The sequence below is a fragment of the Trifolium pratense genome, linkage group LG4 (genome assembly GCF_020283565.1).
Source record: "Trifolium pratense cultivar HEN17-A07 linkage group LG4, ARS_RC_1.1, whole genome shotgun sequence".
NCBI lineage: Eukaryota > Viridiplantae > Streptophyta > Magnoliopsida > Fabales > Fabaceae > Trifolium > Trifolium pratense.
In genome coordinates, this window is record NC_060062.1 from 17,456,510 (window position 1) to 17,476,162 (window position 19,653).

A 19,653-nucleotide genomic window follows, 5' to 3' on the forward strand; every position below is an offset into this window, starting at 1 on the left:
ATAAATATATATTAACTAATCTAAATTTTCAAGTGATTTCCCAGCACTACAAAGAGTTTACGTGCTTCCACCAAAACTTCCACATGTTGTCTTTGATAAAACTGAAAGTAACTTTCTTTATTTGTTTCGGTCCACGGGAGGCTATTAGCACAAAAATATCTTTAACACTTATCTCAATTCTCAAACATAGCTACTTTAATTTGATGACATCTGATATTTTTTAGAATCAAATTGATATTTTTTATTTTGCATGAACAAAATAAGTCTCATGGTTTTCTCAACACCGGTTTAAGCCCTTAATTATTATTATTATTTTTTTAAATTTAACTGCCACTACAATGTTTATGTTTACTTTATAATAAACCATCAACGGGATATTTGTTTAGGATTGTGGTAGAGAATGATCTCCATGTGGTCATTACTCCCAAACCTAAACTGCCAAAACCCAAATCACATCCAAAACCCCACCACCACCATGATGAAGCATGCATGCACCAATCATAAAACCAGCTAACCTATTTCCCATTTTTGCTCCTATAATGACCCCACACCCTCCTCCCCTTGCTCTAAGCCTCTAACCTCCACTCTCATGTTGATTTTTTTTTTTTTTATTTAGTGAAATTTCATTTTGATAATTTATAAAAAATATCGAATCAAGTTTATTCTCTAAGAAGAAAACAAAAGAAGTCATTTTTAGTCTTTGACAAAATAAAATGTAAATATTAGTCATTTAGTCGATAAAATTTATACAATTAGTTCTCTTGGGCATAAGTTGAAGTGCGATAAGGATGATGTAACGCTCTATTATGTGATCGATCACATGTATTTAAAACTAAGAAAGCTTAATAACGCAAGAATTACGAGCGCATCACGAAGAAGAGCTAAACATTTTAATTGATCACCTATCGGCGTGCATGCCATCGTGATATATATTTATTTAATATATTCCATTTTGGCTTCTTCGAAAAAAGTATATATTTATTTATTTTATTTATATTATTATATAATAATATATGGATATCAATTTAAATAAATTACAACACTATTAAACTATCACACATTTTTAATAAAAAATGTTTATTTATAACATAATGCAAACAAAATGTGAATATGTCATAAAAAATATGAACTTTACCCATAGTAATAATTTTGTTTATAATTTTCATGAGTCAATATTAAAATCTTTAAATTTTTTTAATTTTATTAAAATGATATGATATTTTATAATTGATCTATTTACTTTTAACAAAAGTGCGGGTAACAAGTATGGGTATGGGTACCTAGATACCCATAGGGTATGAGAACGAGTACAAAGATTGTTACCCATGCGAGGTATGAGGATGAGTATGAGTATTTCTTTCAAACTGAGGGTATGAGAATGAGTACTATAGTACCCATACCCTACCCATTGCCATGTAAGAGATTTTTAGGTTTCCGCCACAAAAATATTTAGAGACAATTTGATCAATATTTTTTTTCAAATCTCTAAATTAAAAAAGTAAATCTTTTGTTTCTTTCTTCCTAATCACTATGAAGACTTTTTTTTTGAACGGCAAACACTATGAAGACTTGAGTCCTAAACATTATGAATATGAAGACTTGAGTCTTGTTTGGATATATAGTTTATACGAATGCTTATAGCATTAGAGTTTATAATAAGAGAGCTTAAAACATAAGCTCTTATATTCAATAAGCTCTTTATGCTTGGATATGTATATTAAAAAGTACTTACATAAATTAAAGTGTTTGGAGATGTGTCATTATATAAGCAATTATGAAGTTAAGAATGACTTTGCATAATGATAAAAATAAATAAATTTAAGATCGACTAAAAAAGAAGTGGAATATTTTTAATAAGATAAGTGTGAAGATGAAAAAGATAACCGTATAGAAATAAAAAGATAAATTTAATTAAGATTGACTCAAAAAAAAATTTTAAAAAAAAATGCTAATATTGTGTAGAATGTAGCAGACGAGAATCAAAGTGGGATATTTTTTCATAAGTTCCTTATTAAGCCCAATGATAAGCATATTGTGAGAGCTTATTAAAATATGACATATGTAGCTTATGAAATTGTGATAAATACTTTTTATTAATTTACCCAAATACCAATATATAAGCTTAAAATAAGTCAATTCAAACAGACTTTGATGTTATTAGATTATTCGCTTCTGAGAAACTAAAATGACTTTTTATTTAATTTTGTGAGGGACTAAAATGCAATTTGCATATTTTATGTGGGACTAAAATGATATTTTATTATTTTCAATTATTAATCTCCAAATTGCAATTGTCCATTGGATGACACTCTCCAGTTATTAATCGTGAAAATGAAACAACAATTATCCAGAAAACAAAAACACAACAAGAGAACATAGCCTTTCAAATTAATGATTGAAACCTCATACATGATCATCTCATACCAAAAAAGAAAAATTACTATATTTCACTCAATTATAAACACATACTGTAAAGTACAATCACCGAAATCAAAACAAAAAAACACATGTAGTACAAATAAGAGAAAAACAAAACAAATGTAACAAAAAAAAATGTAGTTAAATTATTGGAACCCAGTTTTTGCCCAAATTTCATTTCTAAGTCTGCTTAGATCTCTTCCCTTAAGAGTCCTTCCAATACCCTCATGTACCGAGAACGAAGCCACCCTTGTCCTCGCCAAAAACTCGTGCGGTGGTAACCATCCATCGTCCTCATCCTCGTCTTCATCCTCTTCCATACCATTTTTCTTCATGTAATTATTTGTGTACTCATCCCCGAGGATCTTCGACCAATCAGGGATGTTTACTGGCATGGACGCTGGAGCTCCTCCAACATAAGCTCCAGCGTCCTTTACCTTTGATGAAGGCTGCTTCTTGACCGAGCGAGAGCCATGAATGGATTTGTGAAACTCGGTCGAGTTAGCATGATTGGAAGTGTAAATGTCCGATTCCTCGAATTCAAACACGGAATCTGAATCCGTTGTTAATGATAAAGAAGAGTCTCTATCGTTAGAAACTGAAAGAAAGAAGTGGTTTCTTCTTGCAAAGTAATTATTCTTATTGTTCTCCATGTTGATGCTTGTTGTGATTTGTGATCACTTCTAATATATAGTATCTATGTTTATAGTTGACTATGATCAATGTTTTTTTTTCTTCTTTCTCCTACGTTGTTATATGGTTCTACAATGACACACGTTAATTTGTCTTGCTTTTATAAAGAGTTATCAATGAAGCTTTTATTTATTTTTGTTGTTAATAAAAAGAAGAAAATAATAGGTGGGTAGCATTGTGGATAAGGTTCAATATATTTAGTTCGTCAATTTGTGGTTTTGTGAATAATCATCCACCAATTTTACAAGAAAATTCCAATCTCACGTCGATGGTGGGTTGCTCATGGTTGGATTGTCCACATAATCAATTTCCAACTACTTGTTATAACTTATAACCAGATTTTTTTTTTGGTACATTTATAACCAGATATGATAACCAATATTCTTTTTTTTTTTGGTCAAGGATAACCAATATTCTATATAAATGGTTTTGTTTATTATATAAGTTATAGCTTAAGTAAAAAAAAAGTTATAGCTATAACTACACTTTTTTTTTTGTTACAAAGTTAAAAAAAAAAAAAAAAGAGAGAGAGCATAAGCTCTTAAAAAAAAGACGCAACTAGAGTCGGCTCGGCTGAGAGAAAATCCCGAAGTCCCGAAGGAGGAGAGGAATAAACGAGGACCTCAACATTAGAAGAAGCACTAAGTTTGGCAATAAAATCCACATAGAAGTTACCTTCTCAGAGAAAATGAGCTAATTATAAAAATAATGAACTAATTATAAAAATAAAAATAGCTAATAATAAAAATACATTTAGTTATAACCATAAGTTATCGTTATAACTAAAAAATATATATAGATTTTGGATATAATAATTCAGTTTTATTTTAATTTTTCATAACTTAAAACTGGTATTGGTTTATTAAAAAAAAACTTATTTTGAACTAATTTTTTTTCCACCATTAATAAGTAACGAGGTACTATAGTAAATATATATACAGCTCCAACAAAGAGCACCATCGATCAAGTAAAATCGTCAACACAATTCATACAAGTTATGATGCTTAGATTGTTAGGTTGATGTTGAGCTCAGGTTGAGCTTATCTGCTCGTACCTTGTGGTTAAGCCAGCGATAGATTCAGATGGTGCCTATGTCCTAAGTTTGTGCTCGTGGATTTTTTCACTTATAAAGTGTCTAATATTCACTTTTTAAGTAAGGGTCATGCTAACTAGTGTCCCCGGAGCACTAGTTAAGGATACCAAAAGAAGTAATTTTTGCATTGAAAAGAGTATTTTTTATACTTATAAAAAGTAGATTACACAATTTTCAATACATTCATACCTTATTTAGCTCTTTAATCAGTGCCCCAGGGACACTAGTTAACATTTTCCTTTAAGTAATATTTTGGAACTTAATTCATCTTACGATTACCACAACAATCTTCCTAATTGTGAGTCATTCAATTCAGCTTCCCCTCAAGTGGAATGTTTTGTTTTCATGCTTACAATTATACCCGTCGGTTTGCTCAAGGAGACTCGCCACCTGACCACCTTCTAAAATTGTCATCCACTATTTAGTTATCTATTTATTTTATATTTTAAAATTAAAAATAATTTCATTAAAGAAACTCTGACAGCAAATCAAAAACAAGAAACTCTCACAACAAATCAAAAGCAAGACATTTGTAAAAAAAAAAAAAAAAATCAAAAGCAAAAATACATGGTAGTGTCTCTTCAATCATATAATCTGAATAATAAAGAGCATATTTAGCTAAATAATCATGGTCCGTTTGGTTCTATAGAAAGAAAGTGAGATGAAAAAAAATTACGCAGGTAAATGCATGAATTTAGACTAACTTTAGTCCAAGTTCAGGATTAGCCTCAAGGAGATGCAAACAACTCTACTTGGCCTAAAAAAATTTGAACATCAAATTATTATTATTATTATTATTATTATATTATTACTACTACTAATATACTCAGGGGGTGCAAATAACATGTATAGCCTAGGGATGTGCGGCTGGTGGAAGTATATTGCTGACTTGCTTTTTACACCACCTAGGCTACACCAATTAATGTTTGCATCCCTTAGGTAAATTATTTATTTGATATTTGTTGACATTTTAAATAGCAAAATTGATCTTTTATATAAAAAAAATATTTTTATTTTATTAGGAGGGCATTTAAATATGAGAGTCAGGCCTCTAATTTAATTGGGACGACCATGTAAATAATGGATGTTTTGGTTGACCTCACGTTTGACATGAACAAAATTTAAACTATAAAAACAAACATTAAAATTAATATAATTTTCAATAATAAAACTAACATAATAGGGAGATTGTTGATGACATTTTAGCGCCAAAACCACATTTAAAACATCTTATTCCGCTATAAGATTCAGGAAATACACATCTTTTGCAAATTCCAAATCCTTATGCATAGCTAAAACAACTGTAACACTATCATCACCTCTCATCACAAACATCAATACCCTCATCACAAACATCAATACCCCATCCGTCTCCCTCTATCAGATCTACTGTAACAACATCAAGCTTATAATAACCACTAGACGAGGTTGTTCAATGAACATCAGATATAAGTCTTTATACTTTTTTATTTTTACGAAAGTCTTTATACTATTTACCAATAATGAATTATGTCAACCCATATCGTAGAAGAAAACTCTCATAAATTTTATGACAATCATCTTTCCGAGCATATCTCAACTAATAGAGATATCATATTATATATGCATGAGTCAGAATTCGAAATCAAATTCACCGCTTATTCATTTAAAGACGTAAATTTTTATCTAAACTACTTTTTTTTTTTTTTTTAAATTTTTTTATGACAACCGATATTCCCAATTAACTCATTTTAGTAATGATTAGTCGAAAGGCCCATTAACAGTTTCCATAAAATAAAGCAAAGGCCCAATAGAGCAAAAACCCTACACATATATAAGATCCCACTAACCATTTTTCTCACACTTAGTTGCTGCGGCTTCTTCTCATTTCATCTCTGAAACCCTAATTCTCTCCAAACCCTTCCACAATGCCGCCAAAGCTCGATCCATCTCAGGTCGTCGATGTTTACGTCCGAGTCACTGGAGGTGAAGTCGGAGCAGCGAGTTCACTCGCTCCAAAGATCGGTCCACTCGGTCTTTCTCCAAAAAAGATCGGAGAAGACATAGCCAAAGAAACCGCAAAAGATTGGAAGGGTCTTAGGGTTACCGTCAAGCTCACCGTTCAGAATCGTCAGGCTAAGGTCTCCGTTGTTCCTTCTGCTGCGGCGCTTGTTATCAAGGCTTTGAAGGAACCTGAACGTGATCGAAAAAAGGTGAAGAATATCAAGCATAATGGTAATATTTTGCTTGATGATGTTGTTGAGATTGCGAGGATTATGAAGCCAAGGTCTATGGCGAAGGAACTTTCTGGTACTGTGAAGGAGATTCTTGGGACTTGTGTTTCTGTTGGTTGCACTGTTGATGGAAAGGATCCTAAGGATTTGCAGCAGGAGATCAATGATGGTGATGTTGAAATTCCTCAGGATTGATTTTTAAACTCTGTTATCTGTTTTGTTTTATTTGTGGTTCTTTGATATAATTTTGAGGATTTGTTGAACTTTTTTGTTTGGTAATTTACTGTTTTGGATAATTTAGATCATTTTGTGACAGATTTTATCAGCTTGGATAATAGTCTTATACAATCTCTAATTTTTGTAAGATTTTTAAACATTTATTCACTGACAAAGTGGTTTGTGAATTCGCTCAATTTAATCACTACACAGTTTAAGTTAATGGACATATTTTGTGCTTGATCTATAGGTGTTCAATAAGTACAGATTTTGTTTGTCAATTAAAAAAGTGAACTTCCTGTTATCTTATTGTGGTTATGTTCATAAACCAGTTTTTATTTTTAAGTGGAGTAGGTTTTGTATGCATAAATTGGGGCATTTTTTGTAACAAAATGCAAAGCAATGTGAATTGCTGACTTCTGTTTCCAAACCAAACCTTGATTTTAGCAGATTGATTTTCTCTTTTAGTGTTTTTGCGTTATAAAAGAGATGTATATAAGCTGCTGCCATGATTGTCCCTGTATCACTAATACTTTTTAGGGTTAATCTTTGTTTCATTATTATCCTATTTCCTTCAATTCTGTTGTTTTAGCAAGCAATCAACCCACCCCTTTATGAAAATGTTTACGATGTCCTCATATTATCAAAAAATTTCCATACCAAACAACCGTTGTCAAAATGAAATATGAATAGGAGTGCATTATATAGCTTGAGTGCTCTTCACCCCTTGTCCATTGCTTACAATATGAAAAAACTACACCCCTTGTCCATAGCTTGAGTGCATTATATAACTCAAAATCAACTCATAGTAATTTTTACAACGCGAAATTGCAACCTATCAAACTCTCACACACTAATTGCAATTTTTTACAAGGACTAAAATTGCAAACCATCTCAATTACAACTTTTGCACGGAAAAATTGCAAACCATCGATCAACTGCATTTTTTGCATGGAAAAATTGCAAACCCTCCTCTCATGACTCACAACTACCCTAACCCAAAACCTATAAGAATAGAGTTGTTGTGGTGAGCAAAACTCAAAACTCAATATAACTCTCCATATTTATAATAACTTTCTACTTCTTTTTTTTTTCTTCCAACTACTCGATGTGGGACTTCTTGGATGAATACCCACTTTAGCGAATTATAAATTTTGTAGCTTATAAAGAGAATACAATGAAACATGCCAGAAATGCATTTTCAGAAATCAAAGCCATAAGTCAAAACACTTAAGTAGTACTAAGGGTTTAACCATTTAATAGAAGCAACAAAGTTTAACCACCATATATAAGAGTCTAACACCAACGAAGTCAATAAATGTTACACATTTCTAAAACTATAAATTGTAGCTTCTAATTTTAAAATTGATTTTTACACTCAATTTTTTTTTTTCAACTCACTTTTATATGAGTGTATCAAAATATAAATAGTTTTACTTTCAACTCAATTTTAACCAGAATTAATTTTTTTTACAGAATTAATTCACTTAAAATTAATTTTTCTCAGCATTAAATTAAATATACACTTAAAGGTATAAGGATTTAAGATAACACGTTAGAAATTTAAACTACATACTGTATTTTTATTTAGAAAGAAAAGAATAAGGCAAATATATTCTTTTTTGAGTGGGTGACTTTTATAACAGCTTATTATCAAATCAAATAAGACAAAGAATTTGGACATTCTTTTTGTTTAAAGGTTTCTAACTTATTTGTTTATACTTCTGAGTTTTTTAATACAATTATTTGTTTATATTGTGGTGAGTGTGATACGAAGTCTACATGGCGCAAAAAGTAAGCAAGTGATGAAAATTAAGTGCTTAATGAATTCCACTTTTATTTATTACATGACAAATGTTTAAATGAGAATTATGAAATTAGTCCTTTTTAAGCTTGTTTATTGTAAATGTAATTGCCAAACAAATCCTTAGAAATAGAGTGAATTATTGTTTAAGTATAATTCAAATGTGCTAATAGTTCTTGGAGCATTGCAGAGTATAAATATTCACAACTTTGATACTTTTTTAGTTTGGAAGTTAGTTGTAGTTTGTTAATAAGTTGGTTACAATAACCTGTCAGTTAGTTACAATCAATTGTGAAGTTAGTTGTTTTATGTGTAAGTGACTTAGTTCACAAGTCAGTAGTGTAGCTAGTATAAATAAAGGTCAAGTGTATACTTTGTATATAGATTTCATTGGCCCTGTGTGGATGAATAAATTAAATTTTTACTTTGCTTTCAACCATCTTTCATTCTTTCATCATTCATTCAGTTTTCTGATTTTTCTTATCTTGCCTCAATTTTCCGTGTTCTTGCTCATAAGTTTGGAATGCATCTATGAGCACCAAACCTGCAACATTGCAAAGCTTGCCTAGATTGTGTTATGCGCTAACAATTGTGATATGCTATTTTTTTTCCTATTAACAAAGTGGTAAATACTATATTTTTTTTGGATTTAGTAGTCAAGTAGTTAAAAATTTCACATTAAAAATGAATAAGTGGATTATCCGAAATTCAAACCCCTATATAATATATGTGATGATGTCCCTACCAATTGAGTTAAACCCACAAGTACGTTGTAAACACTATTTAATTCTCACAAAATTGTGAATTCTTTGATTTGAATCCGACTGAAAACACTCAATATAATATTTGATTCCATAAACATTAAATTAACTGTTCATCCAACCAGAACCATACACAGTTTTGATTATAATTAGTGGCTAGAAAAAAAATAAAAATAAAAGATTTAGTGGCTAAGAATAAATTAGTGATTTGAAACCGCAGTGTGTTCAAAACCCATTTGATTTTAGGTAAGTCCAGATAAGTTCATTAAAGAAACTCTGACAGCAAATCAAAAACAAGAAACTCTCACAACAAATCAAAAGCAAGACATTTGTAAAAAAATAAATAAATTCAAAAGCAAAAAATACATGGTAGTGTCTCTTCAATCTACATATAATCTGAATAATAAAGAGCATATTTAGCTAAATAATCATGGTCCGTTTGGTTCTATGAAAAAAAAGTGAGATAAAAAAAAATTACGCAGATGAATGCATGAATTTAGACTAACTTTAGTCCAAGTTCAGGATCAGCCTCAAAGAGATGCAAACAACTCTACTTGGCCTAAAAAATTTTGAACATCAAATTATTATTATTATTATTATTATTAGGGTTAAATATGCATAAGGTCCTTGTACTTACAAGTCATTTGAGTTTTAGTCTCTGTATTTTAAAAATATTTCATTTTGCCACTGTACTTTCATTTTACTTTAAAAATGGTCCCCAGACCTTTTTTTTGTTGTTGAAATGACACATTTTTGCTGATCTGTCATTGTTGACTGAACTTTAGAGTTGATGACTAATTTAATTTTGCAGTGAATCGATAAAAATACCCTTAAATAAGTAATTTTTTAAAAGTAAAATAAAATTGACACATTGTAAGAAAATGTGTCACTTCAACAAAAAATGGGTTCAGGGACCATTTTTAAAGTAAAATGAAAGTGCATTGACAAAATGAAAGGATTTTAAAATGTAGGGACTAAAACTCAAATGAACTATAAGTGCAGGGACCTTTTGCATATTTGAGCCTTATTATTATTATTATTATTATTATTATTATTATTATTATTATTATTATTATTATTATTATTACTACTACTACTAATATACTCAAGGGGTGCAAATAACATGTATAGCCTAGGGATGTGCGGCTGGTGGAAGTATATTGCTGACTTGCTTTTTACACCACCTAGGCTACACCAATTAATGTTTGCATCCCTTAGGTAAATTATTTATTTGATATTTATTTACAATTTAAATAGCAAAATTGATCTTTTATATAAATTTTTTTATTTTCTTTTATTAGGAGGGCCATTTAAATATGAGAGTCGGGCCTCTAATTTAATTGGGACGACCATGTAAATAATGGATGCTTTGGTTGACCTCACATTTGACATGAACAAAATTTAAACTATAAAAACAAACATTAAAATTAATACAATTTTCAATAATAAAACTAACACAATAGGGAGATTGTTGATGACTTTTTAGCGCCAAAACCACATTTGAAACATCTGATTCTGCTACAAGATTCAGGAAATACACATCTTTTGCAAATTCCAAATCCTTATGCATAGCTAAAGCAACTGTGACACCATCATCATCTCTCATCACAAACACCAATACCCCATATGTCTCCCTCTATCGGATCTACTGTAACAACATCAAGCTTATAATAACCACTATACGAGGTTGTTCAATGAACATCAGATTCATCGCTTATTTAAATTATGAAAACAAACGTTAAAACTACTACAATTTTCAATAATAAAACTAACACAATAGGGAGATTGTTGATAACTATTTAGCGCTAAAACCACATTTGAAACATCTGATTCTACTATAAGATTTAGGAAATACACATCTTTTGCAAATTCCAAATCATTATGCATATCTAAAGCAACCACGACACCATCAACATCTCTCACCACAACACCAATATCTCATCTATCTCCCTCTATCGAATCTACTGTATCAACATCAAGCTTATAATAACCACTAGACGAGGTTGTTCAATGAACATCAGATATAAGCATATTCGACCTCTGTTTAATATCTCCAACAATACTCCCCTATTTGGTTATTTACCATGCAACCAATATAAGTCTTTATACTATTTACTAGTAATGAATTATGTCACACTCGTATCGTATAAGAAAACCCTCGTAAATTTTATGGCAATCAGCTTTCTGAGCATATCTCAATTGGTATAGATATCATATTATATACCCACGAGTCAGAATTTTATTTTATTTTTTATTTTTTTTATGACAAACAATATTCCCAATTAACTCATTCTAGTAATGATTAGTCGAAAGGCCCATTAACAGTTTCCATAAAATATACAAAGGCCCAATAGAGCAAAAACCCTACACATATATAATATCTCACTAACCATTTTTCTCACACTTAGTTGCTGCGGCTTCTTCTCATTTCACCTCTGAAACCCTAATTCTCTCCAAACCCTTCCACAATGCCGCCAAAGCTCGATCCATCTCAGGTCGTCGATGTTTACGTCCGTGTCACCGGAGGTGAAGTCGGAGCAGCGAGTTCACTCGCTCCAAAGATCGGTCCACTCGGTCTTTCTCCAAAAAAGATCGGAGAAGACATAGCCAAAGAAACCGCAAAAGATTGGAAGGGTCTTAGGGTTACCGTCAAGCTCACCGTTCAGAATCGTCAGGCTAAGGTCTCCGTTGTTCCTTCTGCTGCGGCGCTTGTTATCAAGGCTTTGAAGGAACCTGAACGTGATCGGAAAAAGGTGAAGAATATCAAGCATAATGGTAATATTTTGCTTGATGATGTTGTTGAGATTGCGAGGATTATGAAGCCAAGGTCTATGGCGAAGGAACTTTCTGGTACTGTGAAGGAGATTCTTGGGACTTGTGTTTCTGTTGGTTGCACTGTTGATGGAAAGGATCCTAAGGATTTGCAGCAGGAGATCAATGATGGTGATGTTGAAATTCCTCAGGATTGATTTTTAAACTCTGTTATCTGTTTTGTTTTATTTGTGGTTCTTTGATATAATTTTGAGGATTTGTTGAACTTTTTTGTTTGGTAATTTACTGTTTTGGATAATTTAGATCATTTTGTGACAGATTTTACCAGCTTAGTTAAATTATCGTTATGGCATATGTTATTTCCATATAATTTTGTTGGTTTTTAATTGTTATGCCTATATTAGTATAGTCATTCTGTTGTATGATTGGTTGCTTGAAGTTTACTACATTGGTATTTCATGTTCTTCGGATTTGTTGTCACCGAAAACTGGGCACCTGTGTTTTTATATGTTTAATTAAGTAGTTCGTTCTGCGTGTAAGGTCACTTTGTTGGATTGGATGATTGGTAGCTTGAATTTTACTACATTTGCTCGTTGAAATTGGTATTCATGTTTTGCTTTTTGAAATCAGTATTTAATGTTCGATTTGTTGTCACTTTTGTGCGGAGAATCGGGCACCTGTGTATATAGGTTTAATTAGGTAGTGTGTTCTGTGTGTATGGTCACTCTGTTGGGTAATTAGTAAATTATATTTTACTACATTTATTTGTTGAAATTATTATGTTTATAGGTTAGTTAAAGTTGCTCTTGTTAAATTGTTGATTGTACAAATAACATATTTGTTGTGCTGATGTTTGTGTATTGTTTTCTGCGTTTTAGTTATTTTGGCTCATATCGTTAGATAATTTTAACATTAAGTTTATAGCAAAAATTGCCAATTGTCGTTAGGACTTGTGCCATCCTCTTTACAATAGACAGAAGTTGGAGGATGATGGGTTTTAATATTTTGATTAATTTTTAATTAAGTTAGATAATTAAGTTGTACCACTCAATAATCAATTCAAAAACTAGTTTTTCTCTAACATATCTTTGAAAATTGATGATATATATTGATATTTGATTATCTTTGTTTCTGTGATTGTGCATTATCATGTTTTTGTATATATTTCTCATTGTTCTGATTTATAACTTGTCTCCATTGTTGAGGATAGCTGTTTCTATTACTATATGTACATCTTTATTTAAACTTCTCGTTTTGCTAATCATAAAAGTGTGTGTTGTTGTATATAATAACCACATAATATAGTCTTATACAATCTCTAATTTTGTGGATGTGATTAGCAAATAATCGAGATATAATGAGATATATTTAGATTATATATAATGCTGTTGTAATTGTTTGCTTTTTGTAAGATTTTTAAACATTTATTCACTTACAAATTGGTTGATGGAAAGTGGTTTGTGAATTCGCTCAATTTAATCACTACACAGAGTTTAAGTTAATGGACATATTTTGTGCCGGATCTATAGGTGTTCAAGAAGTACAGATTTTGTTTGTCAATTAAAAAAGTGAAGTTCCTGTTATCTTATTGTGGTTATGTTCATAAACCAGTTTTTATTTTTAAGTGGAGTAGGTTTTGTATGCATAAATTGGGGCATTTTTTGTAACAAAATGCAAGCAATGTGAATTGCTGACTTCTGTTTCCAAACCAAACCTTGATTTTAGCAGATTGATTTTCTCTTTTAGTGTTTTTGCGTTATAAAAGAGATGTATATAAGCTGCTGCCATGATTGTCCCTGTATCACTAATACTTTTTAGGGTTAATCTTTGTTTCATTATTATCCAATTTCCTTCAATTCTGTTGTTTTAGCAAGCAATCAACCCACCCCTTTATGAAAATGTTTACGATGTCCTCATATTATCAAAAAATTTCCATACCAAACAACCGTTGTCAAAATGAAATATGAATAGGAGTGCATTATATAGCTTGAGTGCTCTTCACCCCTTGTCCATTGCTTACACTATGAAAAAACTACACGCTTGCACTGGCTCATCATCCTTATGAAGAATCTTCGTACCAACACGCGCCACTGTTAGGGTTTCATCCACATCAACACAAACAACAGCTCATGAACGCCGATCAAATCGGTGAAGCACTTTCGAATGAGAATTATATGAGAAAACGCTATAGAGAAGATCTTTTCAAAGATGATAACAACCAGAACGAAAGTGTTCCTGTTTTTAATGTTTATCAGTTTTGTTAACCGGAACATTTCTCCTAACCAAAATAAAATTTCAGATTTGTTTTTACAACCTGAACACTTTTTTCAAGTGTTCTGGTAAAAAAAAAACCTTTAAACAAATCTTAAAATTATACAAACTGGAACACCTTTGAAAAGTGTTCCGGTAAATTTAACAAACCGAAAAAGTAGAAGAGTTTATCAGAATTGTGGGTTTAAAGGCGTGTACAAAATTCACCCGAAAAGTTAGAAAATGATAAAATAAAAAATGATAAAAAATAGTATAATAAAAGAAGGGCAGAGTGGGAATACTCTAACTATCATAGTTAGAGTATCTTAAAATGATAGGACAATGATCCGAAATATCCTCGATAATGCCTAAAGATTTGTATCTCTTCACTTCAATCAGCCAATTTGGAGAAACTAACATCCAATCCAATCTGAAGAGAGGTATATGAAAAAGTCCCAACCTTTGAATGAATAAATTGAACCACATAAAGTCATCAACAATCACCAAAGGGAATGGTGATATTCCAACCCTTCTCGTTTCCTCCCTTTTCCTTACCGAATTAAAATCTTCCAACACACACCAAAAATCGGCTACCTTCCCATGTTTTGCCACTAAAATCTCCAACTAAAGTCTTTTTTTTCTTTCTAAATAAGTCATACGGTGCATAAACATTGATAATTATACAATTTTTTTGTGAACCTCACTCCAAGCACACCCCCAAATACCCTTTGTATGTAGAATGACCTCACAAATGACCCCTTTGTCTTGTACCACATCGTATTGTATGTTAGTATTACTATCTAATGTCGACATGTGATAGAATTTAATTGTGCAAGTGCGCCATTAATCTCTCGTCAATTTATCATATTGATTTCTTCCATTTTAAGTTGAGAGTCGTGTTTTGTTTTGTTAAAAAAACGAAGTGGGATATCTAGTGCTCCATGTATCAAAATTTCAACAATTATGACTAAGCAGTAAAGGCCAACCGACTATATTTTGTGTGACATGTATGTCAATATTATTATAAGATATGTTTAAGAAATATGTATCTATTACAAGATTATTTAATAAAAGATTAAGGAAAGTGAAAAAACAGAAAGAAAAAAAAAAAAAAAAAGACAACCAACTTGGCAACTTCACTTCTAGCAAAAGAGACTCCCATGACATCCAATAGTAAAATGGAAGCCATTTGTGAAGGAGATTGCGTAAAAAAAAATCAAAGATAAAATTTATGTTACCGTTAAAAATTATGAGTAAGTTATCTATAATCAATTAAAAATCAGCAACATTTAACTCGAGTAACTATGTCAAATTAAAATTCTAAACATAGTTAGTGGAATACATATGATTGGTTTTAATTGATTTTGTAGCAACTTATCCACAATTTTTCAAGAGCTACCTAATAATATTTTCAAATAAATAGCAGGGAGACTGGGAGAGAATCCGAATAACAAACCACACTCCTATATTAAACCTACAATTTAGATTCCAAACATATATGAATACCTTAATATTGGAAAAATTTATATCGATCACCACCACGAGCAGTCCATTGTGGATCATTATTGTAAAAAGTATATAAAATTTTAAGGGTAAATAGGGTTTTACCCCCTGCAAAATAGGTCAGTTTTGCGTTACCCCCCTGCAAATTTTTTTTTGTGATTACCCCCATGTAAAATGAAGATTCCATCATTTACCCCCCTCAGTCGATAACATGGATGTTGACTGGACAAAATTGATGACGTGGCACATACAAGTGGAATGAATTCATTTTATATTTATTTTTTTATTGTCAATTCATTAATGATTGTATAATTATTTTTTTTTAATTAAAAAAAAAAACTGAAAAAAAAGAAGAAAAAAACGATAGTAATTGGGGTTGAAGGTTCATCTTCTTCAATATTGCTATAATTTCATCATTCTCTCCAAAAAAAATCAAAAACAACATAAACCTGTCATCTTGAACGAAACCAACATAAACCTTCATCGTCACCTTCGCCGAAACCCACAGAAACCTTCATCGTCACCTTTGATTTTTGTTTTCAGATCTGGAAAATATTCATTAAACCTAAAGTTCCGGAAAATATTCCTTGTTAACACAAAAAAGTTCATCAAACTGCAGATCTGAAAAATATTCATTAAACTTAAATTAATAACTCAAACCTTCATCCAAGAATCGAAGAGTTTTGGAAAGTTTAAATTTTTTGTTACTTTGGCTTAGTTTTGTATCGTATAGTTGTGGTTATAGAAGAGAAATAATTTAAGGTTGTTAATAAGATGTGAAATTTGAGAGAAATTTGGGTAAGAAGATTTTGTTGATTGTGTGGGATTTGATTTGTGATTATACCGAGAAGAAGAAGAACAAGAATGTTTATAAATAAATTCTATTAACAATTTTTTTTAATTTCTTTTTCTTTTTGAAAAATTAATAATTATATTAAGTTATTTATCTACGTGGCACAAAAACTTTAATAAAAAATGAATGAAAAGCCACACATGCATCCAACGTCATCAATTTTGTCCAGTCAACATCCATGTTGTCGACTGAGGGGGTAAATGATGGAATCTTCATTTTACAGGGGGTAATCACAAAAAAAAAATTTGCAGGGGGGGTAACGCAAAACTGACCTATTTTGCAGGGGGTAAAACCCTATTTACCCAAATTTTAATGACAACATATAATATTGTTTCTCAAAAAACATATAATATTGTTGTATAGAAGTATAATTTCAACCACAAAACTAACGGAGTTAGGTCTAAAGAATTTGTGGAAGGGTTTTAGACTTCCACAATGCGATGAACCAAATGTGTATCCGTAAGAATAATAGACCTTGCCTTTCTATTGATTTTTCAATCCTATATATACAATGATGGTTTCTATATTTATTTGCTATATAATCATGACTAATAATAACTAGAATATTTTAATAATGACAAATAATAGTCTAATACACCCCTGTGGTCGAAACGGGAGGCTGACGAATGTTGAAACTATCACGAAAATCATCAAAGAGTGGCGACGAAAGTCCTTTGGTGAAGAAGTCAGCGATTTGGTAATGTGAAGGAACATGCAAGACTCGTACTTGGCCGCGGGCAACTTTTTCACATACGAAATGTATATCCATCTCGATGTGTTTGGTCCGCTGATGTTGAACTGGGTTGCTGGATAGATAAACAACACTCACATTGTCACAATAGACCAAAGTGGCGGTGGTGACTGGGCAATGTAGTTCTAATAGTAAGTTTCTAATCCAACACGATTCAGATACTACATTAGCGACTCCGCGATACTCGGCTTTTGCACTTGACCGAGAGAGAGGGTGTGCCGGCGTTTGGCAGACCATGAGATTAAATTGTCACCAAGATAGACACAGTAACCAGAGGTTGAACGCCTGGTGTCTGGGCAACCAACCCAATCTGCATCAGTGTAGGAAACCAATTTGCTGACAAATGAGGGATACAAGTGAAGGCCGAAATCAATAATGTCGTGAATATACCGAATTATACGCTTCAATGTTGACATATGTTGTGTTTTAGGGTCATGCATGAATAGGCATACCTGATGTATTGCATAAGAAATATCTGGTCTTGTGAAAGTTAAATATTGTAATGCTCCTGCAAGACTTCGATATTCAGTTGGGTCATGATATGAATTCCCAGAAGAACCACTGAGTTTTGCCTTGGTGTCGACTGGGGTGGGCGATGACTTGCAAGAGGACATTATTCTAATAGAATTATTATAATATTCTAATAGTATCAATGTCCAACACGTTTTAAATAGAATTATTATTTTTTTAAGCAATAATGATGACTCAGAAAAGATAAACAAAGACATCTTAACTATGTTGGCACCCTTTCAATTATTTTAAAAAGCGAGCCATCACACAAATATTATAAAAATGAGAAGAAAAAAAAAAAGAATACAAAATTTGGGGGGACTAGACTAAAACCTAAGTAAGAACTAAATAACGTACTTATAAAACCCAAAGAAAAAACTAGGTGAAGTGAAAAAGAGTAGAGTAATCCAAAGTTCAACAAAATTTATATTCAGGAAGACAAAATCGGTTTATAGAAAAAGCATCACATGTATAGTATATGCAAACCTTCAATAGTGAGAAATTATAGGAAACCAAACAAAAGAGTATGAGAAATTTCAACCACAAAGTTTAATTTTAATTCTAAAACTTCTATAATATTTTTTTTTTGTTTATAACTCTCTGTTCCTAGGAGAAAGAGACCCTAGTAGTCCAGAGTCCGACCGTGAGGTAAGTAAAGTCTGACCAAGAAATTGTTCCACCCAGACCCAGGAATCTAATCCGTATTCTCCCGAAATCCGTCATTTTTGGTGAAGGTCATTAACCACTTGAGCTCAATGACTTGATTAATTTATTTTTTCTTTGAATCAACACTATCAACCGTTGCTAAAATGCAAAGTTAAGATTATGAAATTGTAGTATTCAATATTCAATATAAAACAAAGGCAGCCACCGTCCAGTGTAAGAGTCATTATCATGCTACACCGGCTAAAACAAAAAAATATTATATATCCATCACTTTTGTTATTGATCATAAAAAATGTGGTGCTCTCTCAGCCATAACATCATACTAATTTGTGTTAAAAAAATGTCCACATTTTTGTGACGATCACAAATCACTCATTATATTCATCATAGAATAGAATAATATATACATATTATAACTTCAATGCTGAGATCGATGGCTATGTAAGTGATTGAAAATATTCCTCATTCTCTTAAATTTTTACCCTAAATTTCTCATGATAAAGATAGAATAAATATTATTATTTGCTAGTCCATGTTAAGAGAGTGGTTGGAAAATTAAGGTCATTATGTAAAGAGGACCAACTATTTTGGTTCGATACAATTATTGGTCATTCTAATTTATTTGGGCTAGCCAAGTCACATTAGTTAATTTATTTATTTGTTTATAAGTGGAGGATATGTCATGTGCATATAAAATGATTCAGTAATTTTCCCATTTCTTTCCCAATTGGTGCCTCTGAAATTATTAGTATTATGTTTTTTCTTCCAATAACATTACAAAACTTTAAGTCAACAAAATACAAATTGGTAAATACCACAAGGTAAATCGGTCTTTGAGAGGTCATTTGGTTAATGATTTGTTCTTTGATCTAGAAGGATTCAGTTTGAGATTTGATATCGAGAAAAAAAAAACCACATGATATAATGAAGATAAGTATAAACGAATGCTGGTTTAGTGGTGTTGGCTTGAGTCATTGAAGTATGCTTCTCTTAAGGTTTCAGGTTCATCCTTGGTGCCAATTTCGGTGACTAGTCCGTACAGAGCAAAAAATACTATGACTTTAAATGGGGCTCCAGCAAGTGGATGATGAGATTGGTCCCATCGGATTAGTCGGTCTTAGGATCGAATACCAAGTTAAAAAAAATGTAT

At 31.5% G+C, this 19,653-nt stretch overlaps 3 protein-coding genes across 3 annotated transcripts; 2 read left to right on the plus strand and 1 right to left on the minus strand.

Annotated features, from left to right (window-relative positions):
- Positions 1-2,367: 2,367 nt before the first annotated feature.
- On the minus strand, positions 2,368-3,263 carry LOC123919953. The gene has a single exon (XM_045972012.1). It carries the CDS (start codon positions 3,069-3,071, stop codon positions 2,565-2,567), a length of 507 nt encoding a protein of 168 aa, XP_045827968.1. The 5' UTR covers positions 3,072-3,263; the 3' UTR covers positions 2,368-2,564.
- A 2,777-nt stretch (positions 3,264-6,040) lies between these two features.
- Positions 6,041-6,732, plus strand: LOC123919954 (60S ribosomal protein L12-3). The gene has a single exon (XM_045972013.1). The coding sequence runs from the start codon at positions 6,112-6,114 to the stop codon at positions 6,610-6,612; it is 501 nt and encodes a 166-aa protein (XP_045827969.1). The 5' UTR covers positions 6,041-6,111; the 3' UTR covers positions 6,613-6,732.
- Positions 6,733-11,592: 4,860 nt separating this feature from the next.
- LOC123919955 (60S ribosomal protein L12-3) lies at positions 11,593-12,333 on the plus strand. The gene has a single exon (XM_045972014.1). It carries the CDS (start codon positions 11,667-11,669, stop codon positions 12,165-12,167), a length of 501 nt encoding a protein of 166 aa, XP_045827970.1. The 5' UTR covers positions 11,593-11,666; the 3' UTR covers positions 12,168-12,333.
- The last annotated feature ends 7,320 nt before the right edge of the window (positions 12,334-19,653 follow it).